The sequence below is a fragment of the Octopus bimaculoides genome, chromosome 7 (assembly GCF_046866305.1).
Source record: "Octopus bimaculoides isolate indiv1 chromosome 7, ASM4686630v1, whole genome shotgun sequence".
Classification (NCBI taxonomy): Eukaryota; Metazoa; Mollusca; class Cephalopoda; order Octopoda; family Octopodidae; genus Octopus; species Octopus bimaculoides.
In genome coordinates this window covers 13,692,738-13,717,863 of record NC_142934.1, presented here as the reverse complement: position 1 = coordinate 13,717,863, position 25,126 = coordinate 13,692,738, and the positions used below count along the sequence as shown (strand labels likewise).

The 25,126-nt window shown below is 34.7% G+C and overlaps 1 protein-coding gene across 26 annotated transcripts in view; it reads left to right on the top strand.

Moving 5' to 3' along the window:
• Positions 1-25,126, top strand: part of LOC106869751 (liprin-alpha-1) — a 323,446-nt gene that overhangs the window by 99,308 nt on the left and 199,012 nt on the right. For all 26 annotated transcript variants that reach the window (XR_016242521.1, XR_016242520.1, XR_016242519.1 and 23 more), the window contains exon 2: positions 13,425-13,526. Coding sequence is in view for 22 of the 26 variants with exons in the window: in XM_089354797.1 (XP_089210923.1) it covers positions 13,425-13,526 (102 nt within the window). In the remaining 4 variants the exon portion in view is untranslated. The remainder of the gene's footprint in view (positions 1-13,424; positions 13,527-25,126) is intronic.

The window sequence follows — 25,126 nt, the reverse complement described above, 5'->3', positions numbered from 1 at the left end:
GATTCTTAACTGTATTTAATAGAATCAGTGTGTAAAAACACATCCCCAAATTTCAGGCCTTGTGCCTATATCAGACAATTATTATTATTATTATTAAGGTAGTGAGCTGGCTGAATCATTAGCATGCCAGACAAAATGCTTAGTGACATTTTACCTGTCTTTAAAGTCAACTTTGCCTTTCATCTTTCAGGATTGATGAAAAAAGTAACCAGTTGAGCACTGGAGTTGATGTAATTGACTAAGCCCCTCCCTAAAATTTCAGGCCTTGTGCTTATAGAAGAAAGGATTATTATTATTATTATTATTATTATTATTTTGGTTCTTTGCATTAGTTGTGATAAATTTCTTATCAGAAGTAATTTTATTCATTTGGATTTGAAAATTCATTCAATATTCTCCATAAAGTGCGTTAAATGTGTGCTAAATTGCTTAATTAGCGACAATTGATAGAAATAATGAAAAAAAACTGGGATTAATTTTCTACTTTGATCTTTGATATAAATAACATTAAATTAAAGATTAAAATAAAAGTGATAATTTTTTTTTTTTTCTCACTGTCAAGCAAAGTTCTCGATAAAAAGAGTTTGCCACCCAATTTCAGTTTTCATTGGAAGCAATTTGAAATCACATTAATTACACATTAAACGCATACCATTAAAAAAAGATACCAACATCATAAACTCCTATTTCACTTATGATGCAAATCACACATTTTGTGTTGAGGTGGTAGTTTTTACTGATTATTATAGTCAGCTTGCATATATATATATATATATATATATATAGTGGTTGGCGTTAGGAAGGGCATCCAGCTGTAGAAACTCTGCCAAATCAGACTGGAGCCTGGTGTTGCCATCCGGTTTCACCAGTCCTCAGTCAAATCGTCCAACCCATGCTAGCATGGAAAGCGGACGTTAAACGATGATGATGATGATATATATATATATATATATATATCGAGAGAGAGAGAGAGAGAGTTTCCTAACCTCATAATTATGGGTTCAGGCCCACCAAAGCCTTGTAACTGGATTTGGTATGCAGAAATTGAAAGAACCCTGTTGTGTGTGTGCACGCATGATCTTGACATTATGTGATGGTTGTAAATGAGTGCCACTGTCATGTAAGTGGTTTCATTCATTTTCAGTAACCTGTGAGTACATGTCTGGCCTTAAGGAGATATCACCTTACTTGGAAACAGGTAAGGGTTGATGACAGGAAGGGCGGCATCTAGATGGAGAAAATCTGCCTCAGTAATTTTTGTCCTCTGTTCCTTGCAAGGAAAGTGGACAGTGAATGATGATGATGATGTATCATTTAGTGAAGTTAAATTCTTACAGAACATGACATTGAGTAGTCTGGCTTCTTCTTAGTTTGGTGTCTGTCTGACATTTATGTCCTTGTATTAATCTTAGATTCAAATATGCACCTGTTGTCTCCGTTTCAACAGTCTCATTTAGAATTAGCCAACTGTCTGCAAATATTCTGGACTACCCTCCCACCCCACCTCTCTGTTTTGTTCAGTGCGTCTCACTTTCTTGTTTTTGTTCCTTTCTAGCTTCATTTCTCTTTACTTTTTGTGTGTCATGTCACAGATGTTGCTGTGTGGTTAAGAAGCTTTCTTCCCATGCATGTGGTCTTGGGTTCAGTCCCACTGTGTGGCACTCTCAGTCTCAGGGTGCCCAAAACCTTGTGAGTAGATTTGCTAGACAGAAGCTGAAAGAAGCTTTTTGTGTGTTTGTGTGAGTGTTGCGAGAGGGAGGGAGAGAGAGAGAGAGAGAGAGAGAGAGAGTGAGTGAGTGTGTGTGTGCGTGCGCGCGCGCGCCAGCCACCGTCTAGACATCATGTGATTATAAAGAAGAATCTTCATCATCCAATTGATGTCATTTATTTTCAGTTTTCTGTAAGAACATGTCTAACTATGGGCTTGGAAACTGGTGAGGGTTGGCAACAAATTCCATCTGACCCTTGCAAGCATGGAATAGTGGACATTAAATGATGATAATATCTTGTTTTCTTCTCTTTCCTTTCTATCTCTTTCCTCTCACCCTTTCTCTTGTTTGTCCTCTGTTACCCATTATCGTTCTCTCACCCCCACCCCTGCTGGAAAATCCCTAGATAAAGATTTTAATTTTTAAAGGAAGATTACTTTTAGTGTTGTTTTCAAGTTTTTATGGATCTTTCATTTAAATATTTAACAAAAACAGTAATGTCAAATATTTGAATTTTGTCATTACACACACACACACACACACACACACACACACACACACACACACACACACGCCATGAACATATATTTTAAGTAGCTTTTATCAAAATTAAATGTATAATTAAATATCTTTTAGTAATTTCCTTTTTTTTTTTGGTGTAGGTTAATTACGATTTTTAATAATTCTGTCTCTGCAATTAAGTATGATAAAGCCAATTGCCAAGCAAAATGAGCTGATTTTAGCAAATTTTAATCTTTTTTTTTTTTGTCTTTTGTACTTTGTGGGAAAATCAAGTTGTAAATGTTTATACAGAACGATTGCCAGGTTTTATATAGAAGAAAATGTCTTATCTAAGTATACAAGAGTTCCAGCTTTTATCAGTTTTATCTAGGGTGGTGAATTGGCAGAGTTGTTGGTGCATCAGAATACCTTGTGGTATTTGTTCCAGTTCTCTGTACTCTTGAGATCAAATCATGTTTGAGGTCAACTTTTCCTTCTATCTTGTCATTATTCATTGAAGTCAATATAAGAAACCATACCAGTCCAGAGTGGTAGATTATCTTTTACTTGTTTTAATCATTAGATTGTGGCCAAGCTGGGGCACTGAAGAATTTTAGTCAAACAAATCAACCCCAGTACTTATTTTTGAAGCCTGGTACTTATTTTACCAGTCTCTTTTGTTGAACCACTAAGTTATGGGGGCATAAACACACCAACCTGTTTGTCAAGCAGTACTGGGACATGCATGCATGCATGCACGTACACACACACACACACACACACACACACACACACACACACACACACACACACACACACACACACACACACACACACACACACACACACACACACACACACACACACACACACACACACACACACACACACACACACACACACACACACACACACGCACGCACACACACAGTGGGCTTCTTCTAGTTTCCATCTGCCAAATTCACTCCCAGGACTTTTGTCGGCCCAAGTCTATAGTGGAAGGCACTTGGCCAAAGTGTCACGCAGTGGGACTGAACTCGGAAGCATGTGGTTGGGAAGCAAACTTCTTACCACACAGCCACACCTAAGAACATCAAATTGGTTGTCTGCACTTTGTTCTAGTTCTTTGCATTCTGAGTTCAAATCCTGCTATGGCCTACTCAGATTGTAGGATTGATAATCCATGACTTGGTTTAAACACCACCACCTAGCACCTTGGGTGTCTTTGATGGAGTTCAAACATTCAGGTTAGGTTTCTGGTTTGAGCATACCTTCCTTTCTCTCTTGTACTAGTCTTGGAGGCTGTGTAAAAGCCATGGGTTCCACCTCCTCTCTCCTGACTATGAGATAAGAAGAAAAAGAACAAAAAGCTATCTGCCACCATTTTTTATCTTTATGCTTTTGTTCTCAGTTTCTGGCAAATATTGTTGCCTTTTGTATTTGGCTGTTTTTGTCACTTCTATAAAGAAAACAGTTATACTGAATGTAGAACTCTAGACCACCACCACCACCACCACCACCACACACAGACACACTCACATAAAAACAACTTGATTATATTAGCTAAAGTTTATTTTATCTTAAGATATAAATTGCCATTTTCTCTCTGACATGAGTGCAAATGAAATTATGTTGCTGGTTAAAAAAAAATTTTTTATTACTAATTACATAGATGCTACAGCGAAAGATAATATACAAAAATCTCATATATCATTCTTTTAGTTACTCAATCTTCCTACTTAAAAATACAATGTTCAAGAACCCACTTCTTTCTCCCTTACATTTTTCCTATGGGCACCGACCCCATAGAACTCAACAGTCTGAGTATGTATACAAAGACTATGTGTACTGCTGCACACCCTTGCTCTAAGTAATTAAAAATTAAAAAAATACAAACAAACAAGTAATCATTAAGCATATTGATATTTTCAGACCATAAATATCATTTGATATTTTACGTTCCTGAAAAGAAAAAAGAGAAAGAGAAAAAAATTAATAATAATAATAATATTCAGATTAAAAATGTAAAATGCTTTGTCCAGTTGTGATCAGATGTTAGCATTGTATTTTCAATAGAGTTGGAATAGAACAAAATAGAAACAGTCCTTTTCTTTAGCTCAGGTACCATTCACAACATGGCTGCTGGATAATCTTGACCTTTGGAATAAGTGTAGGTAGGACATTAGCATTTCACAAATGACTTGAGTACATTACTTTAATAATTCTAATTGTGATTAAATACTTGTGAACCGAACCCCTTGATTTTGTTAAAAATTGCCCTGTGATTTAAGTTAGTTCTATAACATATTGTGAAATTGCTGTAAGCATTTTCTTGGAAACTACTGATATGTCATCTGTACTTTTCTTGTGATTCTTATTTTTTCCTCTCTTCTAAAATTTTGTCGAACGTGGTTCTTAACTAAGGTAGTGTTAGCATACAAAGGGGCATTCAACTGTCAAGGAGGGCTATGGGAAGACACGGGTATTTTAGAAGGGTCAACACTTTTCTTTGAAATAAAATATTTCAACCAGATACAATAGTTGTATTCTATATAAAATTTTGAAAAAAAAAAAAAAATCTTTGTCAGGATTAAAATACAAGAAAGGCATTGCATTATCAGTGAGCAGAAGCATGACTACTGATGCTTGAACATTCCACTGTAATTTCATTATGTCAATCATCACCTTCTTTAGTATTTTCATAAAAGTTTAATGCAGTGGGGCATAAATCCATACAAATATCTGAAGGGAGCCACATGCTGATTGGAATCTATTAAGAAAATATAGGTAATAACTAATATACAAAATTAGCTTCTGTTTGATTAAAATAATCAGTTTTTATTTATTTTTATTTGAGTGGCTGTGTGGTAAGTAGCTTGCTTACCAGCCACATGGTTCTTGGTTCAGTCCCACTGTGTGGCACCTTGGGCAAGTGTCTTCTACTATAGCCTCGAGCTGACCAAAGCCTTGTGAGTGGATTTGGTAGACGGAAACTGAAAGAAGCCTGTCGTATATATGTATATATGTGTGTTTGTGTTTGTGTGTCTGTGTTTGTCCCCCCCACCATCGCTTGACAACCGATGCTTGTGTGTTTACGTCCCCGTAACTTAGTGGTTTGACAAAAGAGACCGATAGGATAAGTACTAGGCTTACAAAGAATAAGTCCTGGGGTCGATTTGCTCGACTAAAGGCGGTGCTCCAGCATGGCCACAGTCAAATGACTGAAAAAAGTAAAAGTAAAGAGAGTATATAATACATATGGAGGGAGCATTTGTAAAATGCCTTTTGGTTAAAGTAAGCCCCGAGCATCAAAAGACTGAGTACCACCTCTCTAAATACAGAATTTCGGGCTGGTTTCTTTGCTAGCTGTAATCAATCATTTCTTTGTTCTTACATTTATTCTTTGGCTGATGGTTATCATCTCTTTCTTAAGTTTTAGCAGGTTATACAGTGTAAAACTTGTGTGTATGTGTGTGAGAACTTGCTAATCTCGACTCACTTTGGTCATAATCGTAGGAGTAGCTATATTCAGTTGTAACCTGACAGATCATATCTGTAACCAAGGAGCAAATATGCACTTTTACTCACTTTGTTATTATATCATTACTGTAGGTTGGTTTTATCTTCAGGCAGCATTATTTCTTTAGGAAAGATGATATTTGCTATAGAAGCACTTATTGGTTGCTAGCCATATTTTGTAAATTCTTCACATAGAAACATTTTTTACATATCTAATGACTTTGTTTCTAATAATCTCTAACCAAAACAACTGATAATCATTAAGTTTCTCTAATATATTTGGCTTATTGTATCTACATTGTCTTCATTTTACTAATTGATTTGTCTAATAGACGGACGTTATTATAACTGATGACCTAATTGTACACAATAATCTTTTGATTTGTTTTTAATTATATATATATATATATTTTATAGTGCTTTTGAAAGAGGACAAACCCATAGCCTGTTTGTTAGAGAAATGTTTCGAATAATGTCATTTTTGTTCACATTTGAAACTTTTACAATTGTGAAAATTATTTTACATTTTTTCATGTAATTGCTGTTTTACATGGAAGCAATAAATATTGGCCAATTCTTTTAATTAATTCTATTGGTTTTCAAATCTAAGATTATTTCTTCAAAATACTTTTTCTGCAGTGATTTACAGTTATTCTGTTTATCATTACTATATTACCATTAAGAATATAGTTGTATATGTTTAACTCTTTAGCATTTAAATTGAACATATGAGGCCCAAATATTCTACCTGTTTTATGTTCAAACTTGTCAAACCAGGCCTCTCAGATCTATCTTACAATGTCAGTCTAAAAATAAGCTCTCACATCATTGTCTTTAAAGTTTCAAGATAATGTACGATTAATGCAAAACAATGTGAATAAATAAGCATCATATTAGACAGTAATCTGAATGTTGAAAGCTTATGAAATGTTACCTTCTTTACCCAATACTTTTGTGAGAAACAGTTGTTGCAAGCTTTTTTGTGACTATTTCAACAATTGAGTCTACAGTGAAATGATAAATGCTCATATCTTAGAGACAGAGTTTCTATGTTTCAGGGATTTTTTAGATGCTTTAATTCATTAAAAAAAAAAAAAAAAAAAATCAAAACTTTGTTTAAAAATGTAACTTGTTTAGCTTAGGTCAGCTCTGATTGAGCAAACTGATGAGAAAAGATATTCCAGCTCATATCGTCTTGTCCTCAATTCAAAAATATGTAGGGTTCCATTATCTAACATGATCTTCCTTTCTAAGGCAACTGGTAGTGATTTGAGGAAGCTTTGGCTTCTATTTTAGCAGGTGGAGCTACTATGTCTCAACTTTCTAAGGTAGTGGGGGGGGGGTGATATGGGGAAGCTTCTTTGACTATTTTTTCTAGTAGGTCAGCTTGAACTACTGTGCAGCTTCTCCCTTGTTAGAACAGTCATGTATAATATGTGTCTGTGTCTACACACATACATACTGATTATTGTATTTTTCTTTCTTTTTTAAGTAGTTAAATGTGAAATTAGAGGTTATATGCAGCTTAGTTACTGGGCAATTGGAATGAAGTTGTCATATTGTGTGTGTGTGTGTGTGCTTCTGTGCCCCTACCCCCCAAGAAACGATGTTGATGAATGTTGTCATAGTTTGGTGGTTCAGCAAAAGAGACTGATAAAATAAGTACTTGACTTAACTATAAAGCTAATATAACTCTTTACTTATATATCATCATCATCATCATCGTCGTCGTTTAACATCTGCTTTCCATGCTAGCTAGCATGGGTTGGACGATTTGACTGAGGACTGGTGAACCAGAAAGCTACACCAGGCTCCAATCTGATGTAGCCTTCTGGTTCACCAGTCCTATATATATATATATATATATATATATATATATATATATATAATGAAAACAAAACAAAAAAAAACCCAGACCTTATTGTCAATTAGATTCCTTTTCAGGAAAGCCTAATGCTTCCAACATTGTATTATTCTTGTGTTTGTGGGGAGGGGGACCTTGATATGATTGTGATATTTTTTTATATACAGGTTATTACATTCTTTTTTCTTTTTTTGCTTTTTGCCATTTACCATCTCTTCATATCATGTTATATTGATAAATTATGTAACCTGAAAAGTTGATAGTTGCTTTTCTTGTTGTTATTTATTTATTTATTTATTTTTCCCGGGCAGTTAGTTGTAGCATCGAAATCAATTGCATACATTATAGAGTAGTTACTTTAAACACTACATGCAATAATTAGCTGTTTACACAGTACTAAATTATGTAGAGCCACAATTAGTGTTGTTACATCCTTATCCCTACTCTTTCCAAATCACATGGATACGTGATGCTGGCTCGTATTCCTGGTTCCCATAGCATTTAAGCTAATGTGAGACCGATCCATTGTAGACAGCTTTTTTCTAGAAGTTCTTGGGTATTGCAATCCCACAGTGTCGCTGCAACTTAACATTTGAGCTATTTACATCCAAGTGGACTCAGCTGTTGATCATGGCCACGAAATGCAGCATTACTGACAAGCTGCTGTAATTTATCTAATTGACATCCGTGTCGACTTGTGTGTGTTGTATGTGTTGTATGTGTGTGTAATGTGTGTGTGTGTGTGTGCATATGTAAAACATTGCTTTAATAATAGTCATTAATCCATGCATGCCTGGAAAGAAATGGATGTGTGAATCAATGCACATGCACACACCCATTTATTTTTTGCTGGTTTCTGTAATTTTTTGGGGGCTTTTTTTGAAGCCTGGTACTTACTCTATTGGATCTCTTTTGCTGAACTGCTAAGTTACAGGGATGTAAACACACCAACACCAGCTGTCAAACAGTGGTATGAGACAAACACAGACACAAAGACATGTACACACACACACACACAAACATGCACGTATGTAACAGGTTTCTTTCAGTTTCTGTCTACCAAATCCATCCACAAGGCTTTGTTTGGCTGGGGGCTATAGCGGAAGACACTTGCCCATGGTACTAAGCGATAAGACTGAACCTGGAACCACGTGGTTGAGCTAACAAAAGTAAAGATAAAATAAAACGTGGAGAGGCATTTATAGATATGTTATACAAATAAGCATATAAATACATAATTATGCAGAAAGGAAGTAGGTAATATTTCCTATTCCTTAAACCTCTGGACATCTATATATTTGAGAAGGACTACCATAGACTATCTTTCTGCTTAATTATACATGTCTAACTTATTTATAAATGCTTTGATGCTGCTTGTCCACCCCCGCCCCCACACGGTAATAATATACTACAAAAATATTGAATCTTATCTATACTATATATATAAATTAATAATAAAACACAAACTTGTTAAGTTGCAGATAAGATGCGAGTGCTCAATGTGGTTTATGAATTCAACTGTAAACCTCACAACTGCAACTGATAATGTTGGTCATACAAGTAATGACTGCCTCCTGTCAGTTCACCGTAGACTTACAAAGAGCAATTGTAATGTATTTACTACACAGCAGAGGAAAACATTAGTAGATAACAACTTGATGCTCTACAGAATCCCTCCACAAAACTAGATGTTTTGTGATGGAAGTAATGTTCATAACACAGCCAACAAAATGCTATGGTAGGTGGAGATCATAGGCAAGATGCACTGTTTCACAAACCAAAATAAACAACACTTGACTATGGACTCAAATCTAACAAAATATAAATGCTAATCATTTTGTTTGCACAAATTACCTTAGACCTGCCTAGAGGCAGCAACAGTCACCAATTTCACTTCATCCTGAAGATGAGACTATGACAGTCTTAGAAACATTGATGATTAATTTAGGAAAATAGTTTCCTAAATTTCAACAAAATAGTTGGAACTCATTTAAATGGATATGAAAGAAATGTTGATAGAAAAGATAACTAGAATATGGGTTATGTTTATAATACATGTTTAAAAGAGGTGTTTCACTCACTCCCACTCTTCCTCTATCCACCTCCTCTTTCTCACTCTCTCTTACACACACACACACACACACACACACACACACACACACACACACTGAACGCAACATATCCAGATCTGATCTGAGGAATTATAACACAATGTGCTCAATAAATAGTTAACACTATGTTATGATATTGAAAGCTGTGACATGTCTGCATTGTGAAACTGGAACAGTTAAACAATTTCGGAAAATCATTTCAAGCAATACCTGTGAAATATGTGTTGTCTAATTAATGATTTTTTTTTTTTTTATGAAAATAAAATTTGTTCCTTTTACTTACAAAACTAAAAGGAAATATTCATATATATATATCATCATCATCGTCGTCGTTTAACGTCCGCTTTCCATGCTAGCATGGGTTGGGCGATTTGATTGAGGACTGGTGAAACCGGATGGCAACACCAGGCTCCAATCTAATTTGGCAGAGTTTCTACAGCTGGATGCCCTTCCTAACGCCAACCATATATATATATGTTCAGTTTACTAGGAAAGATCCAGAGGAACAGTTACAGGGTAGCCAAATGTCACATAAGTGCCTAAGAAATTAGTATTCACACTTGCATGGTGATAATTCCAAGGAGAAGTGAGATGTGTTTTGGAGAACATAAGGATAATGGAAAATAGAGACAAATACATGAGATGTTTAACATCTATAGATATGGTTCAAATATATAGAAAACAAAAGATTGAGACAGGTGAGGGAATAACAAACAGATGCTTAGAAGCTATTCATATTACCAGAATTTCCAACTCAAATCAAAAAGAACACACCACTCCAAATCCTAGTTACAGTACCAGTATGAATGGAGTTAGGGCTGGTTAGTTTGTATTGTTGTCATATAATGTATATGATAATGGTGTTAAACCAAGTAGGAATATTTTCAATGCATTTAATATGCAGGTTTCAGATAATTGTGCAAAAGATAAAAAGGGAATTTCGTTTCTTAGGCAAAATTTCGATATGCCTTAACCAAGGAAGAATTTGTGTAAGAGATGAAATCCACTTTTTATCTTTTGTGCAACAATCTCAAATGTACATCATCATCATCATTGTTTAACGTCCGCTTTCCATGCTAGCATGGGTTGGACGATTTGACTGAGGACTGGTGAACCAGATGGCTACACCAGGCTCCAATCTGATTTGTCAGAGTTTCTACAGCTGGATGCCCTTCCTAACGCCAACCACTCCGAGAGTGTAGTGGGTGCTTTTACGTGCCACCGGTACGAAGGCCAGTCAGGCGGTACTGGCAATGGCCACGCTCAAAATGGTGTATTTTATGTGCCACCTGCGCGGGAGCCAGTCCAGTGGCACTACTTTGTTTGACTTCAGTAATTTGTCTCTCTCTCTCTTTCTCTCTTTCTCTTTCTCTCTCTCTTTCTCTCTCTCTCTCTCTTACTCTCTATCTCTCTCTCTCTCTCTCTCTCTCTCTATATATATATATATATATATATACATACACACACACACACACACACACACACACACACACACACACACAGAGTGTAGTTTAAAATGATTAGCTATTGATTGAGTGGAATAGGTATTGGAAGTAGATTTTGTTATCATGGCTTTCTTTTAGCTGTAGACAATGGTTCTTGGTATGAGTAGTTTGTTATATATTTTTAAGCCTGAGTGAACTAAAAGAATTGATTTTGCTTGTCATATGTTACATAACCAATCAGCAGAATAAAACAAGTAAAGGCATCTAAGATATCTGATATTAAAACATATACTGAAAGGGGTTAATGAAGCCATATGATTTAGAGTTGTGTCTTTAAACATCCAATGTAAAGATTGTGAAACTTATGTTCATACATGTATGTCTTCCTTCCAACTTTGATATTTTATCAACAGAATTACACCTAAATATATATTTATTTTCCTTTAAAAGCTAGATATTGATAAATTGAACGGATCATGAGCGAATTGTAAATATTGGGTTTGTTTTATTTGTTTGTTTTTATAAATGTATTTCAAAGCTAGTTAAAATACTAAGTTGTAAGACTTCATTTGTCGGTGCTTAGTGTAAAAGGTTTTATGTGATTCTAATGAAGTATACAATATTGTGGTATTGATAGCCATGTACAACACTAGATTAGTTAGCATCAGTGAGTGAACATAAGCTTCGAAATGTCATTTCAACAGCAGAGGATCTTCAAATGCATATATTAAAATTTTCTGTGCCTAAATTGCATATTCTTTTCTTTAGCACCAAAGTAATATTATTTTGTGGTTCTAATTTTACGCATAGCTAAATGGTTAAGCTTGTTTGCACATGTGCAGTGTATTCTATTGGGTTCAGTCAAACAAGCAAGTCTTGATAATGAAGTAGCTAAGTTCCTGTCTTAGAACATCTGCTCTGAGAACACGTGTGCATTTGTAGATTTTGCACAAATTATTCTAGCATGTAAAAGCTTAAGAGTGAATGATAATTACTAAATTAGGTAAGATGGCTTAAGTTTCTTGTCCTAGAATATAGTGCTGGCACTTCCTGTGAAATGCAAACTCTAAATTGAAAGTGAGGACTCTTATCCACTTCATTAATGCTTTCATTGTTTTCTTCTAGTGTACCTTGGTTGTCATTAGCTACAAGTTCATTTTATATTAGTCATTTTATATCATAGCTTGATCATTACAAATCTGCCTTCTGTCTCCTAGCATCCTATCTTGTGCATTCATTGGTTTCACTGTCCAAATATCTGTTGGCTCTGATATTGTTTAAACCTAGGTCAGCCTGATCCAGTACACCTATAGCCATGATCCTTTTATTTTCCTTTCATGCATAGTGTATCTAGGATTACTTTATCTAATGTCTTTCCATTTTAAAGATGTTATTATGTGATTTATGTAAGATTTGGTTATTTCTCACAGATCAAGCAACTTATAAGAGATACCTGCATTTGTAAAGTGAATATCTACTTCAGCATAATAGATTCAAATGTGAAATGCTTCAGTTTTTGTGTATAGGTCAATGAAGAGTAAAATAGCACTATAAAAAGATTTCTTCCCTTGATAGGTGTTAATTTACCCTTCATCACATAATGGTATTTGTCTCATACCAGTAGGCAAGGAGTTTCTTTTTCCAGGTTTTAAATTCATAAAATAATTTTTATGAATTTTAAAATTCTGTTACCATCCTAATATTTCTAGAAACAACTGTTAAGTTCAACATTTTATAAATGAATCTATGCTCATTCCAAATTTTCTTACATGAAGTAAACTGATTTTCTGTGTTTTAAAAGATGCTACTTAATGGTATGTGTATGGTAAGGGTACATCTGTGCGAGCTGGATATAGATATATATATATATATATATGAGAGAGAGAGAGTGTGTATGCATGCATGCACATTTTTACTGCCAGTATATTTATATTGTTATAAATATATTAATTGTATTAATTGAAAAATCATATTAGATGTAATTAACCTAATGGAACTTTTATTAGTTGTTTTGATATAATTTTTCGTTTTTGTTTTTGCTTCATTAAAACAGATAGGAGAAAATTATAGAAATAATTTAGTATTGTTTATCAACATTCTCCTCTTATATTGTCAATGTTTGTTTCTTTTGTGGCATTGATGGCAATGTTTCTACAAAACAGTTTTCCTCTTTGCTTATACATAGTTTTTGTGAATGTTTTAATCATAATCATTTCAATTATTTTAAAAATATGGAAATTGAAATTCACTGATGGAATCTTTCTTGCATTTTCAGGAATTTGCTACTATTACTAAAGAATTGAGTGCTGCTCGAGAACAGCTATTAGAAAGGGAGGAAGAAATATCAGAATTGAAAGCAGAACGAAATAACACTAGAGTAAGTTTAATAACAAACTTATGTTTTCATAATTTGTACTCTGCAACTTGTCAATTTGTTGTTGTTTTTTTAATTTCAGCTTGTCTTTCAAAAATATTGCAGGATAGCATGTCTATGATGTAAATCTTTAATAATCAGATTTATTATAACAAAATGAAATATATTGATCTATATTAATTAACCATAAAAAAAAAGAAATGAACAAGAAGTAAACAAACTTAACTTTGTGACATTTATTGATTTTTCATTTTTCATTCTGTGAATTAAAACATCATTGGCAACTAGTTTTCAAGGAGCCAATCATAAACTTAAAATATTTCTGTTAATGAGAGTGAGAAGGGAATCTCTATGCAACTTGGACAGAGCAAACACCATAATTAATTTTTTCCTTGAAGGCATTAATTTTTTTTTTTTTTTTTACTGATTAACTTTTTTTTTTTTTACACACAATCATGTATAATAGCCCCTCTCCTCACTGACCATCTTTGTTGATTTTATGCCTGCTTCTTCCATACTATGATGGATTAAGTGAAGCTTCTTGAAGCAGTATGTTGCATCAATTCCTATTTGTTTTCAAGTTGGTTTTCAAGTAATATTTGGTGAAAAAATATAACAAATTCAAAATTTGATCATCTCAGGCTAGTGAGATTCTTCAGCTTGATGTTTATTATAAATAGTTTTGATTTCAAGTGCTTAGCTTCTGTCTTAAATCTCCTTATTTTGTGATATCTAATTGAATTGTACCCCCCCCCCCCTTCTAGCAAGTCACTTAAAGCACCAAACTACATTCTACTAAACATTAAGGTGAGAACGGTTACGAATTATCCTGTCTCTCCAAAACCAGCTGAACGTGGGCATTTAATTTTTGTCTCATCACAGAGCCCCATCACGATTCCTTTTATTTTAAAAATAGCCTTAACTAACCCCTCATCCTTGGGTTTCGTCTTGACACTCACAAAACTGTTTAAAGAGATGCTCATATTTAGCATTAGCTTTGATAATGCTGATATATTTTTTACTGGCTTCACTGTTTCATTTAAAACAGGTGAAACATTTCTTGGCAACTAAATTTTCAAAATGCATCAGTAACATTACTGAGTTGTTATGTTCCCATCAATTTTAACACCCATTTTTCTTGCCCCTTTGAGCATGGGTGCCATCTGTAGTATAGGGCAATGATTTTTTTTTTTTATGTGTTATTGTCAGCCAATTTTTAAGTTTATTGTAGTACAACAACTTCAGTAGTGATACTGTCTAAAGATTTGCAAAATACTTTAATCAAAACTCTTCCTCATTAATACATCTCATGTTTGAACAATAGGGCCTCCTTGTTGGTGTTGTGAATTTCATTGATTTTGATTTTAAATAAGCTGTTCTTAGATATCTGTACTTGTCTTATTTATTCTACTGCGAACACTATTGTTAGTGGCATGTCTTAGACATTTTGGTCAACCTTCTCCAGATCTGTACTGAGAAAAGTTGATATTGCTTGCTTAATTATATCCACTGACTGGCTCCTGTGCAGTGCTGCCTGACTGGCTCCTGTGCTGGTGGCATTTAAAAATGCACCATTCGAGCATGGTTGATGCCAGTGCCACCTTATTTTTATTTCTATGAATTTGTGGCCTTGAATGTGTCTAATTAAGTTACATTGTTATATATCACCTTTGTTTTCTTTTACATGGTTAAAAAGAGCAACAACAAGAACAAAATATTGGCTTCTAATGCATTTGATGCTGTTTTATCATGAGTAAGATTTGGCTATACTTTAGACCATTTTACATTTTAATTTCTCTCTCACATACAGACACACAAAAGAAAGGAGGAAGTTCATCTGTTATCTGTTAAGTAGCAGTGATAAAGAAATAGCCAAAGCAGAATGTTGTATTGCTTTTGGTCATAAAATGCAGTAAAACCTGCCGAACTCATTTGTTTTCAGTGGCAATAAGCCAGATAAGAGGAAGTACAAGATAGCACAATATGAGCTGCCCCGTTTCTTCAATGAATATTTGATCTTTTGTTTCTTGGCAGTATATAGGTATAAGTTCATATCTTCCAGTGATGTTCTGCTATATTGTTTGTTACATGTGTTAATTAGGAAGGTTACAGAATATTACATCTATGTTCCACCTTCCTATCTCTCTCTCTCTCCTGTATAGGTGAGCGATGAGCACAGAAGCTACATGCAATAATATGTGTTTGGATGAACGTCTGCAGAAACATGGAAGTCCTGGTAATCCCTGAAGATTACAATGCTATCCTAGAGTTGAGCTAATTAGGGAGGCTACAAAATATTACATGTACATTTTCTATTGTGTCCTTTTCTTTGGGTTTTAACCGGAATTTCTAAATTTTTCATCTTGAAAGATTGTTCTTCTGAAGAACCTTCTTTTTGTAGCTGTTTCCCCGCTGCAAGCTCATGAATCCCATTCCTTCTTAAGCACCACTCCCTTCTATATTCCTCCAACGATAGATAATACTCATGCAATCATTTAGAATTTTTGTTTTATTGGTATGAAAACAGAACCAACTTGTGCTGCAGGAGGCTTCAAAACTTTGGGTTTTTTTAATTGAGTTCAACCCTTTTTTTCAGTGTTTCTCCAGTTTTCATAAATATGTTAAATATTGTTTTATTACATCAGGGTACAGGCATGGTTACACAGTTAAAAAGTTTGGTTCCCCAGCCATGTAATAGTGTTTAGTACCTCTGATATTTTGAGCAAGTGCCATCTGCTATAGCCCCGGACTAACCAAAGCCTTGTGAGTGGGTTTGGTGGACAGAAATATAAGAAATTATGTGTGTTTGTGCGTGTGTGTGTGTGTGTGTGCGCACGCATGTGTGCGCATATCCTTGTTCTTAAATTGTGCTGTATTTGTAAACAAAACCCACAGTCGAACAAGCAGTGTCATTTGCTTGCAATTTTCTGGAAATATATGTCCAGTTATTCTACTGTTCATGTTCAGAGGACTTGGGGGCAATATTACCTTGCTTGGAAACAGTGGAAATGTTGGCAACAGGAAAAGTACCTGGCTGTATAAAATCTGCCCCAACGAATTTCATCTGGACCTTGTAAGTGTGGAAATATAAACATTAAGACAATAATGATGACAATGGTGGCAACAATGACAACAATGATTAACCTTTTAGTATTCATATTATTCTGTCAAAATCGATGCATATTTATTCAAATTGTTTTGAATTGATCATGCATTATTTCATAGCTTTGAGATCTCAATGATGAGATTGTTTTATTCTTAGAATAACATTGTAGGATAGGTATGAGAGGCTGGATCCGGCCAGTTTGAACTTAAAACAGGCAGAATATTTTGGCTGGATATGGCTGGTTTAAATGCTAAGGGGTTAAACATGTATAAATAGCATGATTGTTTTATGTAAAGAAGTTGTAATTTAATTCTACAAAGCAATTCAAAATGAAGGCTTAACTTTTCTACTTGGCATGTCTGGCACTTCAGAGCATCATAGCTTTCCTTTTGCTTACAGTGTAGGAAATAAAAGCAGAAATTTTTCTTTGTAAATGATCATTGTATCTATGCTTGTTCATTTTCTTTTGAACGCCAGTTACAAGTTTCACCAGCTATGTTCATGATTGCTAGTTAGGATTAATTCTGCTTCTAATGCTTGCAAGATATCAAAGTTTTCAGGGTACAGTGACCTAACCTTTATGACAGCCTCAGTCTAAAATGATGTAATCGTAGTTGAAGAGATAATTATCATTATTTATTATTCAAATAAATGTTATCTCCTGTCTGCTCTGTCTCTCTTGATGTAAATTATTTGATGTTAACTATTCCTTTAAACAAAGTAATGATTAATTTTCAAATAAATTTAACTACATTATTCTATTTAGTTTTCTTTGAAATTCTCATTTATGGACATGAAACAACAATTTTATTGAAGCTTTGCGTAGAAACGATCCCAATAGTTTACTATAATGTTTTATATCTATTGACTATTTTCCTTTTTATCTGTAACAGCTGTTCAATCATTGGTAATATTGAATCAGAATAGTGAGATATTAATCCTTCTTTGGCTACATATAAATATTCTGAGTTTATTGGTTTGATATCAATCTGCCTAAGAGACTACTTCTTGTTCTACTCATTCCATAGCATTCCTAAGTTAAAACTATCCAAATTTTATATGGGAGTATTTTCTTAAGTTCCAAATATCAATTTAATAATTCAAAAGTGTAGTTATTTTACTAACTGCCCCCAAATTTTCAATTATTTACCTTTTACATGTTAGAATCATTGGACTGCAGCTATGCTGGCACACCACCGTGAAGGGTTTAGCCAAACAGTTCAACACTAATACTTTTTCTTTTACAGCCTGGTACTTATTTTATCAGTTTCTGTTGCTGAACTGTTAAGTCATGAGAACGTGAACAATCTAACACAAATTGTCAAGGGGACAAACACAAAATCACACACACCTACATGCAACAAGTTTCAGCAGTTTCTGTCTACTAAATTCACTCACAGAGCAGTGGTCAACCCTGGGCTATAATAGAAGACACTTAACCCAAGGTGCTACACAGTAGGACTGAATCACAGACCATGAAGTTGCAAACCAAACCTCTTAATTTCCCAGCCATACCTGTGCCTATTTTAAAAGCTAATTCAAATACATAACCAGTGTAATTAGAAATGAATGTCAGGAAAGGGTTAAACTATTTCATTTTTGAAGGTGACAATGTTGTACAAGTCTTTTTTCATCACCTTTTTCTTGACATAATTGTGAGCAGTAGGTAGGTCCCACCATCACCAAATTATCTTGGTCACTTAACCACAAATTATTTTGCCAGACCTATTGGTTTGCAGTTGAGCAGTCTTAAGTTGGATTTTAATTTAATGCCAAAGATCATAGATATGAATTCAATTGAAATTAGCATCATGAAATTCCTAATTCTTTTCACAGTTTACTCTAGATTTATTTAACCTTACTGAATAGAGTACAAATGAGCTAGAGATTATTTTAAAGGTGTATGGTATGTATACATTTAGAAAAGGCAGCATCCAGACCCTGTTTAATATTTCAACTGCTTCTGTGTTTTTAGTAAACAATAATAATGGTTTCTGATTTAGGTACAAGGTTAGCAATTTTGAGGGGAATGGGACTAGTTGGTGCTATTGACTCCCAGTACTTGACAGGTGCTTGAATTTATCAACCCTGGAGGGCTGACGGACACATTTGATCATAGTGGGATTTGAACTCAGAATGATATGATCCAGAACAAATGCCACAAAGCATACCCCTACCCCACTCTTGAAGCTGTAATGATCCTGCTGGCTCACTGCCTTTAGTAGGCAATAAAAATGAAAATATATTTGAGGGTTGGCAGAGAGACACATCAGAGCTCTCTTGCATGTTGGGTTGCTAGGAGTCAAAATTAATAGCATATTTAAAAAAAAAAAAAAAAAAAAGGAAATTTTAAAATTTAATTTTCATTTGTGAAACTAAAGTTCACTGTAACTGTTTTCAACTTCCCTTTTCCCATAGCCCTTATGGTGATGGTTTGTTGAATGAATTTTTAAATGACGTGTATAATTTGAGACATAAAAATTTACTAGAGCTACTGAGGAAACATGGTTATAAAAATTGCCAGGATTTTGTTTTTATCTATACATTTCTACTCCCCTTTATTATTCATTAAGCCTATGCACTGAGGGTTTGTCTGCACACACTCCAGACACTTCACATCACACTTGTATTTTAACAATCTAGTCAACTTGAACAATACCAAGGCACCATCCCTAAACATCAAAAGAACAGATTTGCATCATGCCAACCTTACACCTGAACATTTCACGATTAAAGACCTTGGTGTTTGCTAGAAATGGCAGTCACTTCAATTTTGATGTTTACCCATGGTGATCATTTTAAATATAACGTTACTAAAATTGTATCTCAAAAGCCTCCTTTGTCAGCCCCATTCCTTATCACTTGCTAGCTCTTTGTAGGCCATGTAGGGCCTAACCCCAGTTAAAAAGGATGTTTTTACTGATTGGCAAAGATTCACTAACCAACATGCTATATCCATCAGCTCACAAAACTGGTTGTTCTTTTTGTAATCTCTTAGCTTAGCCAAAGTCTATCAGGAGCCCTAGAACTAATAAGGCTGGAGCCTTAACCTGGTTTCAACACTCCTTTCTGAAAGGAGCACCTGTCATTGAAAGGTTAACTTCCTGGTTTTTGCTAGAACTCCTTTACAGCTGATTGGATTGATTGAAACAATGTGAGATGAAAGTGTTTTTCTCAAGAACACAATTTCTGTCTACCACATTCACTCACAAGGCATTGGTCAGCCTGAGGCTAAAGAAGACATTTGCCCAAGGTACTGCACAGTGGGACTGAACTTGGAACCGCGTGGTTGCAAAGCAAGCTTCTTAACCTCATAGTCATGCCTGTGCTTGATTAGTAATTGCAAGAAAGAGTTTTTCTTTTTTAAAAAAAGTACACAGTTTGTGTGCTTGTGTATCAGAAATATGTTCTGCTTCAGAACATTTTAAATGGTCAACAAAGATGGAAGGGGGGAAAAAAAAAATAAGGGGAAAAATAAAAGAACCAACAAAAAAGAACAAAAGCAAAACTGGGGAATGAGCTGTTTATTGTCAGCTTGATGGTAAGAAAGTATAGGATAGTAACTGGCTAACCCCATTGAGGGTAAAAAGGTGGTTCATTTATAAAATGTTAGTATGGTTGTTTTATGAAAGGGGATAAGATGAAATGCTGCAGGTATTTATTACCAGCATGCCTATATCTGAGCTTTTCTCATTTCTCCATTGCATATGAAGAGGAAAATGAATTTTTATTTTCACCTTCATATTTAAATGTTTTACTGTATCTTTTTTCTTTTTATTTTTAAATATTTATTGCTCCATAATTTTCTTGAATCTTATTGATGAAAGAAAATTAAAGGCTGTTGATATAATATCAATATTTCACAATTCCTTTATATTTACTTTAGAAAGAAATTTATCTCAAGCCTCTTCATATTCAAATTAGTTTATAGATATTCTTTTCAACACTAGGGAATCACGAGAGCATGGCAGCAGTTGTGATAATTTTTATCTTTGGAGGTTGGGTATACACTTATTATTTTTATTACAGGATATTAGTCGTTCTGAATTCTCTTAGATGTTTCATACGACAACAACTCAGTTGTATTTTATCTCATATTTCCTGTTTCCATTCTTTGATCATGGAGTTTCAATGAAGCATTCACCAACAACATCACATGTAAAATTTTGATGGCTTTTCCTCTATACCCGCCCCACCCTTATGATATCATTTACTTTCACTCGATGTACATTGGGGTTTAAAAATAGAACACGGAAGATTTGAAATAGGAAGCTATTAGTTGCCACAATGTCTGCAGGTTTGTTAATTGTGTGTATCAATAACCCCCCAGAAATCCTCCTTAGTCTTCTCACAATTACTGTTACCTAGGAATGAGAAAGGGTTTTATGTTAAGGATTTTTGTCTTTGGTGGAGATTGCTGTGACTAGTACTAGTGAGGGCGGTGGTGGTGGAAATTATATTTGTCTTCAGACATTGTACATATGTTTTCCACTCATATTAAATTAGATTTCCTGTAATCATTCTGCAAAACATTGTGTACACTTTCAAGTTTAATTTTCTATTTAATGAGGACATTGTTGTCTGTTGTCACTGTTACCATTCATTATCATCATCATCAATTTTCATCAAATGGCTTTATCCTGGATTTTGATGCTGGTTACATGTTAAATGCGTCTGCGGTACCACATCTTTCTGTGAATCTTAACCTTGCATCACTTTGTACCTAAGACTATGTCTGAGGAAACCACTTCATCCCACAGGTACTTTCTGTCATTAATCTAAGACAACCTTTGAACATTGAAGATTATGTTGATTTTTGATAACTTTCACAAAACTTAAGTGTAAAAGTAATGCCCATATTTTATATATATATATATATATATATATATGGGGTGTGATGGGTAAATATTTCTAATTTCATGCATGTGCATTGTTTGCTTTTGATTTTATCGACCACAAGATATAATAGGGTCAGTTGGGCACTGTCTGTGAGAAAAACAGCACCATGACGTAACTCATTCTGCCAAAAATTTAGAAACAACATGCTGTACTGCTTGGTATTCACACTGGAAGCTCCTATACAAACATTTCAGAGTATTTGGGTGTCAATCTGAGGACATACTGAGAGTGATAAAATCAAACATCCAGTCAACATCATGGTGTTTGGAATGATCACTCAGGATGGTGACGTTATGCCTCCATTCATTTTCCCCACACAGCCTCTGACTCTGCACACAGGCCTGCATCAAATACCTGGAGGAGGTAGTGCTGCCCTGGGTGAAGAGGGTGGTTGCTAGAAGACCCTATGTCTGGCAACAGAACTCTGCACCTAGCAGGAGAACCCAGTCATGGCTTTCATTTCAGACAATTTCTGCGACCACATCACCCCTAACATCTGGCCACCTAACTCCCCAGACTGCAACCCCCTTGATTATTATGTGTGGGGTGCAGTTGAGTGAGAGACCAACAAAACTCCTTATAACACCAAAGATGAACTGAAGGCAAGGATTATGGCAGCGTTCACTAACTTAAACAAGGAGCCTGTCCAGAAGAGTTGCAGGAGATTCTAAAGTCGTCTGGAGGCCATGGTTGAAGCCAATGGCAATTTAATTGAATAAATGTACTCTTTAGTATTTGAAGATATTTTCATGTAATGTTGGTAAATATATCTGTTAAAATGAGATGTCAATGTTATTTTCATTTTTGCATAATTTGGACAACAGTTTATTTACCACACCCTGTATGTATATATATATATATATATATATATATATATATATATATATATATATATATATATATATATATATACACTCCTGTATATGTATATACACAGGAGTGGCTGTGTGGTAAGAAGCTTGCTTCCCAACTACATGGTTCCAGGTTCAGTCCCACTGTGTGGCACCTTGGGCAAGTGTCTTCTGCCATAGCCTCGGGCTGATCAATTCTTTGTTAGTGGATTTGGTAGATGGAAACTGAAAGAAGCCTGTTGTATACGCACACACACATATATGTATTTGTGTGTTTGTGTTTGTTCTCCTAATATTGCTTGACAATCGATGTTGGTGTGTTTACATCCCCATAACTTAACGGTTCTGCAAAAGAGACCAATAGAATAAATACAAGACTTACAAAGAATAAGTCCTGAGGTCGATTTGTTCAACTAAAGGTGGTTCTTCAGCATGGCTGCAGTCAAATGACTGAAACAAGCAAAAGAATAAAAGTATATATATATATGTATATATATATATATAAGGATCCAATATTCTCAACCTAGCTTTTTATTGTAATGAATGACCAGCAAAATCCATGGAATTTCCATGGGTTTTTGATAGTAAAAACTGAGAACTGTGGTTGTTTATAGTTATAGTGATACTAAAAATGATGGTGAGTGACAGACAAGATAGATAGAGAGAGAGAGAGAGAGAGAGAGGGAGCAATGGAAGTGGAAATTATGATGTGTTAGTTGAAGTGGTAATAGTAAAAGACAGGAGAAAGAAAACAAAAATAAAAAGGAGCATTGGTTCAGTACACCGGATACTGGTATTAATATCTAGATTGTGTTGAAGTTAATCATTTGAAAGAGAATAAAACTTGTGTCAAATGCTAATCCAGTCATCATCATTGTTTTAACTTTTGTCTTCTCTCTCCTCCGCTGTTATAGTTTGGACAAGTCTATCTTGGCACAACATCATGCTGCTTCATCATTTGATACGCACAAAAAAATCACCTATCTCTGTTATTGTTTTAATTTCTAGAGAGAGAGAGGTGATGGATGGATGGATTTGCAAACCACTTTCTATCATGGACAGGGTGCATTTTATCATATCACCAGAAATAGAAAGCTACTAGAACTAAAGAGTTTCCTCTACTGTCTATATGTTTTTATTCAAAATTATTGCTCATGCTACCTCATGTACAATCTTTTACCTGTCTTTAAATTTTTGTAGTTGAAAATTAATCGGAAAGAAACTAAATCTACTGAGAATAGTTATGCTGTCTCTAATTCAAATACTTTTCACTCTTTTAACCTGTGTTTTTTTTAATGATGACATGAATTAGACAGAGCTGCAATTAAGACACTTCTGAATGGTTTTTGTAAAAAAAAAAATTAAAAAAATACTAGAAAAAATACTTATGTGATAAAGCAAAAACAAAAAAAAAAAGAAAGAAAGAAAGAAAGAAAACAGATGGTTACATTAAAAGAAAAGAATTCTTTTATGATTAGAACATTTACAACCTTAGGAATGATACAATTTGTTCAAATGAATATTTCTTAGTAAAGTTATTAATTTTGAAAATCTGATATTTTTCTTTTGAAATGACAAAACATTTAATTTTCACTGAAAGGAGAGAAAAAATTGTTTAACTTCGATAATAGATGTGGAAATGTGAAGAGTTTGAGAATGTTATATATTTAGAAAATTTCTTATGATTTGATAAAAGGATTCTTCCTTAATACAAAACATAGGAGTGATGTCTATCGAGAAATAGTAACCATATAGGCGTAGGAGTGGTTGTGTGGTAAGTAGCTTGCTTATCAACCACATGGTTCTGGGTTCAGTCCCACTGCGTGGCACCTTGGGCAAATGTCTTCTACTATAGCCTCGGGCCAACCAAAGCCTTGTGAGTGGATTTGGTAGATGGAAACTGAAAGAAGCTTGTCGATATGTATGTATGTGTGTGTATATGTCCCCCCAACATCGCTTGACAACCGATGCTGGTGTGTTTACATCCCTGTAACTTAGCAGTTCGGCAAAATAGACCGATAGAATAAGTACTAGGCTTACAAAGATTAAGTCCTGGGGTCAATTTGCTCGACTAAAGGCAGTGCTCCAGCATGGCTGCAGTCAAATGACTGAAACAAGTAAGAGTAAAAGAGTATATCTCTTAGAATGGAAGTACACATTGGGCAGTGTAGCTCTCCTCATCAATATGTAACGTTGACTATTCCGTGTTTGCTTGGATCGGATGAAATTTGTTGAGATTAAATTTCCTATGGTTGGATGTCCTTTCTGTTGTCAATCCTCACCTGTTTCCAAGCAAGTTAATATTTTCCCATAGGTAGATGTGTTTCACAGAAGACTGGAAATGAACAGTCTCACTTGTATGATGATGATGTTCATTTATATCCATCATGCGATGTGTAGACAAGGACACATACATGTGCGCATGTACACACACACACACACACACACACACACACACACACACACACACACACACACACACACACACACACAATGGGCTTCTTGCAGTTTCTGTCTGCCAAATCCACTTGCAAGGCTTTAGTTGGCCCAGTGCTATAAGAGAAGACACATGCTCAAGGTGTCATGTAGTAGGACTGAACCCAAGATCACATGTTTGGGAAACAAGCTTCTTAACCACACAGTCATGTCTGTGCCTATATCCATGCATGTATATATATATATATATATATATATATATATATATAGATAACTAAAAGACAGGGCTGTAGCGTTGAAACAAAACTTTG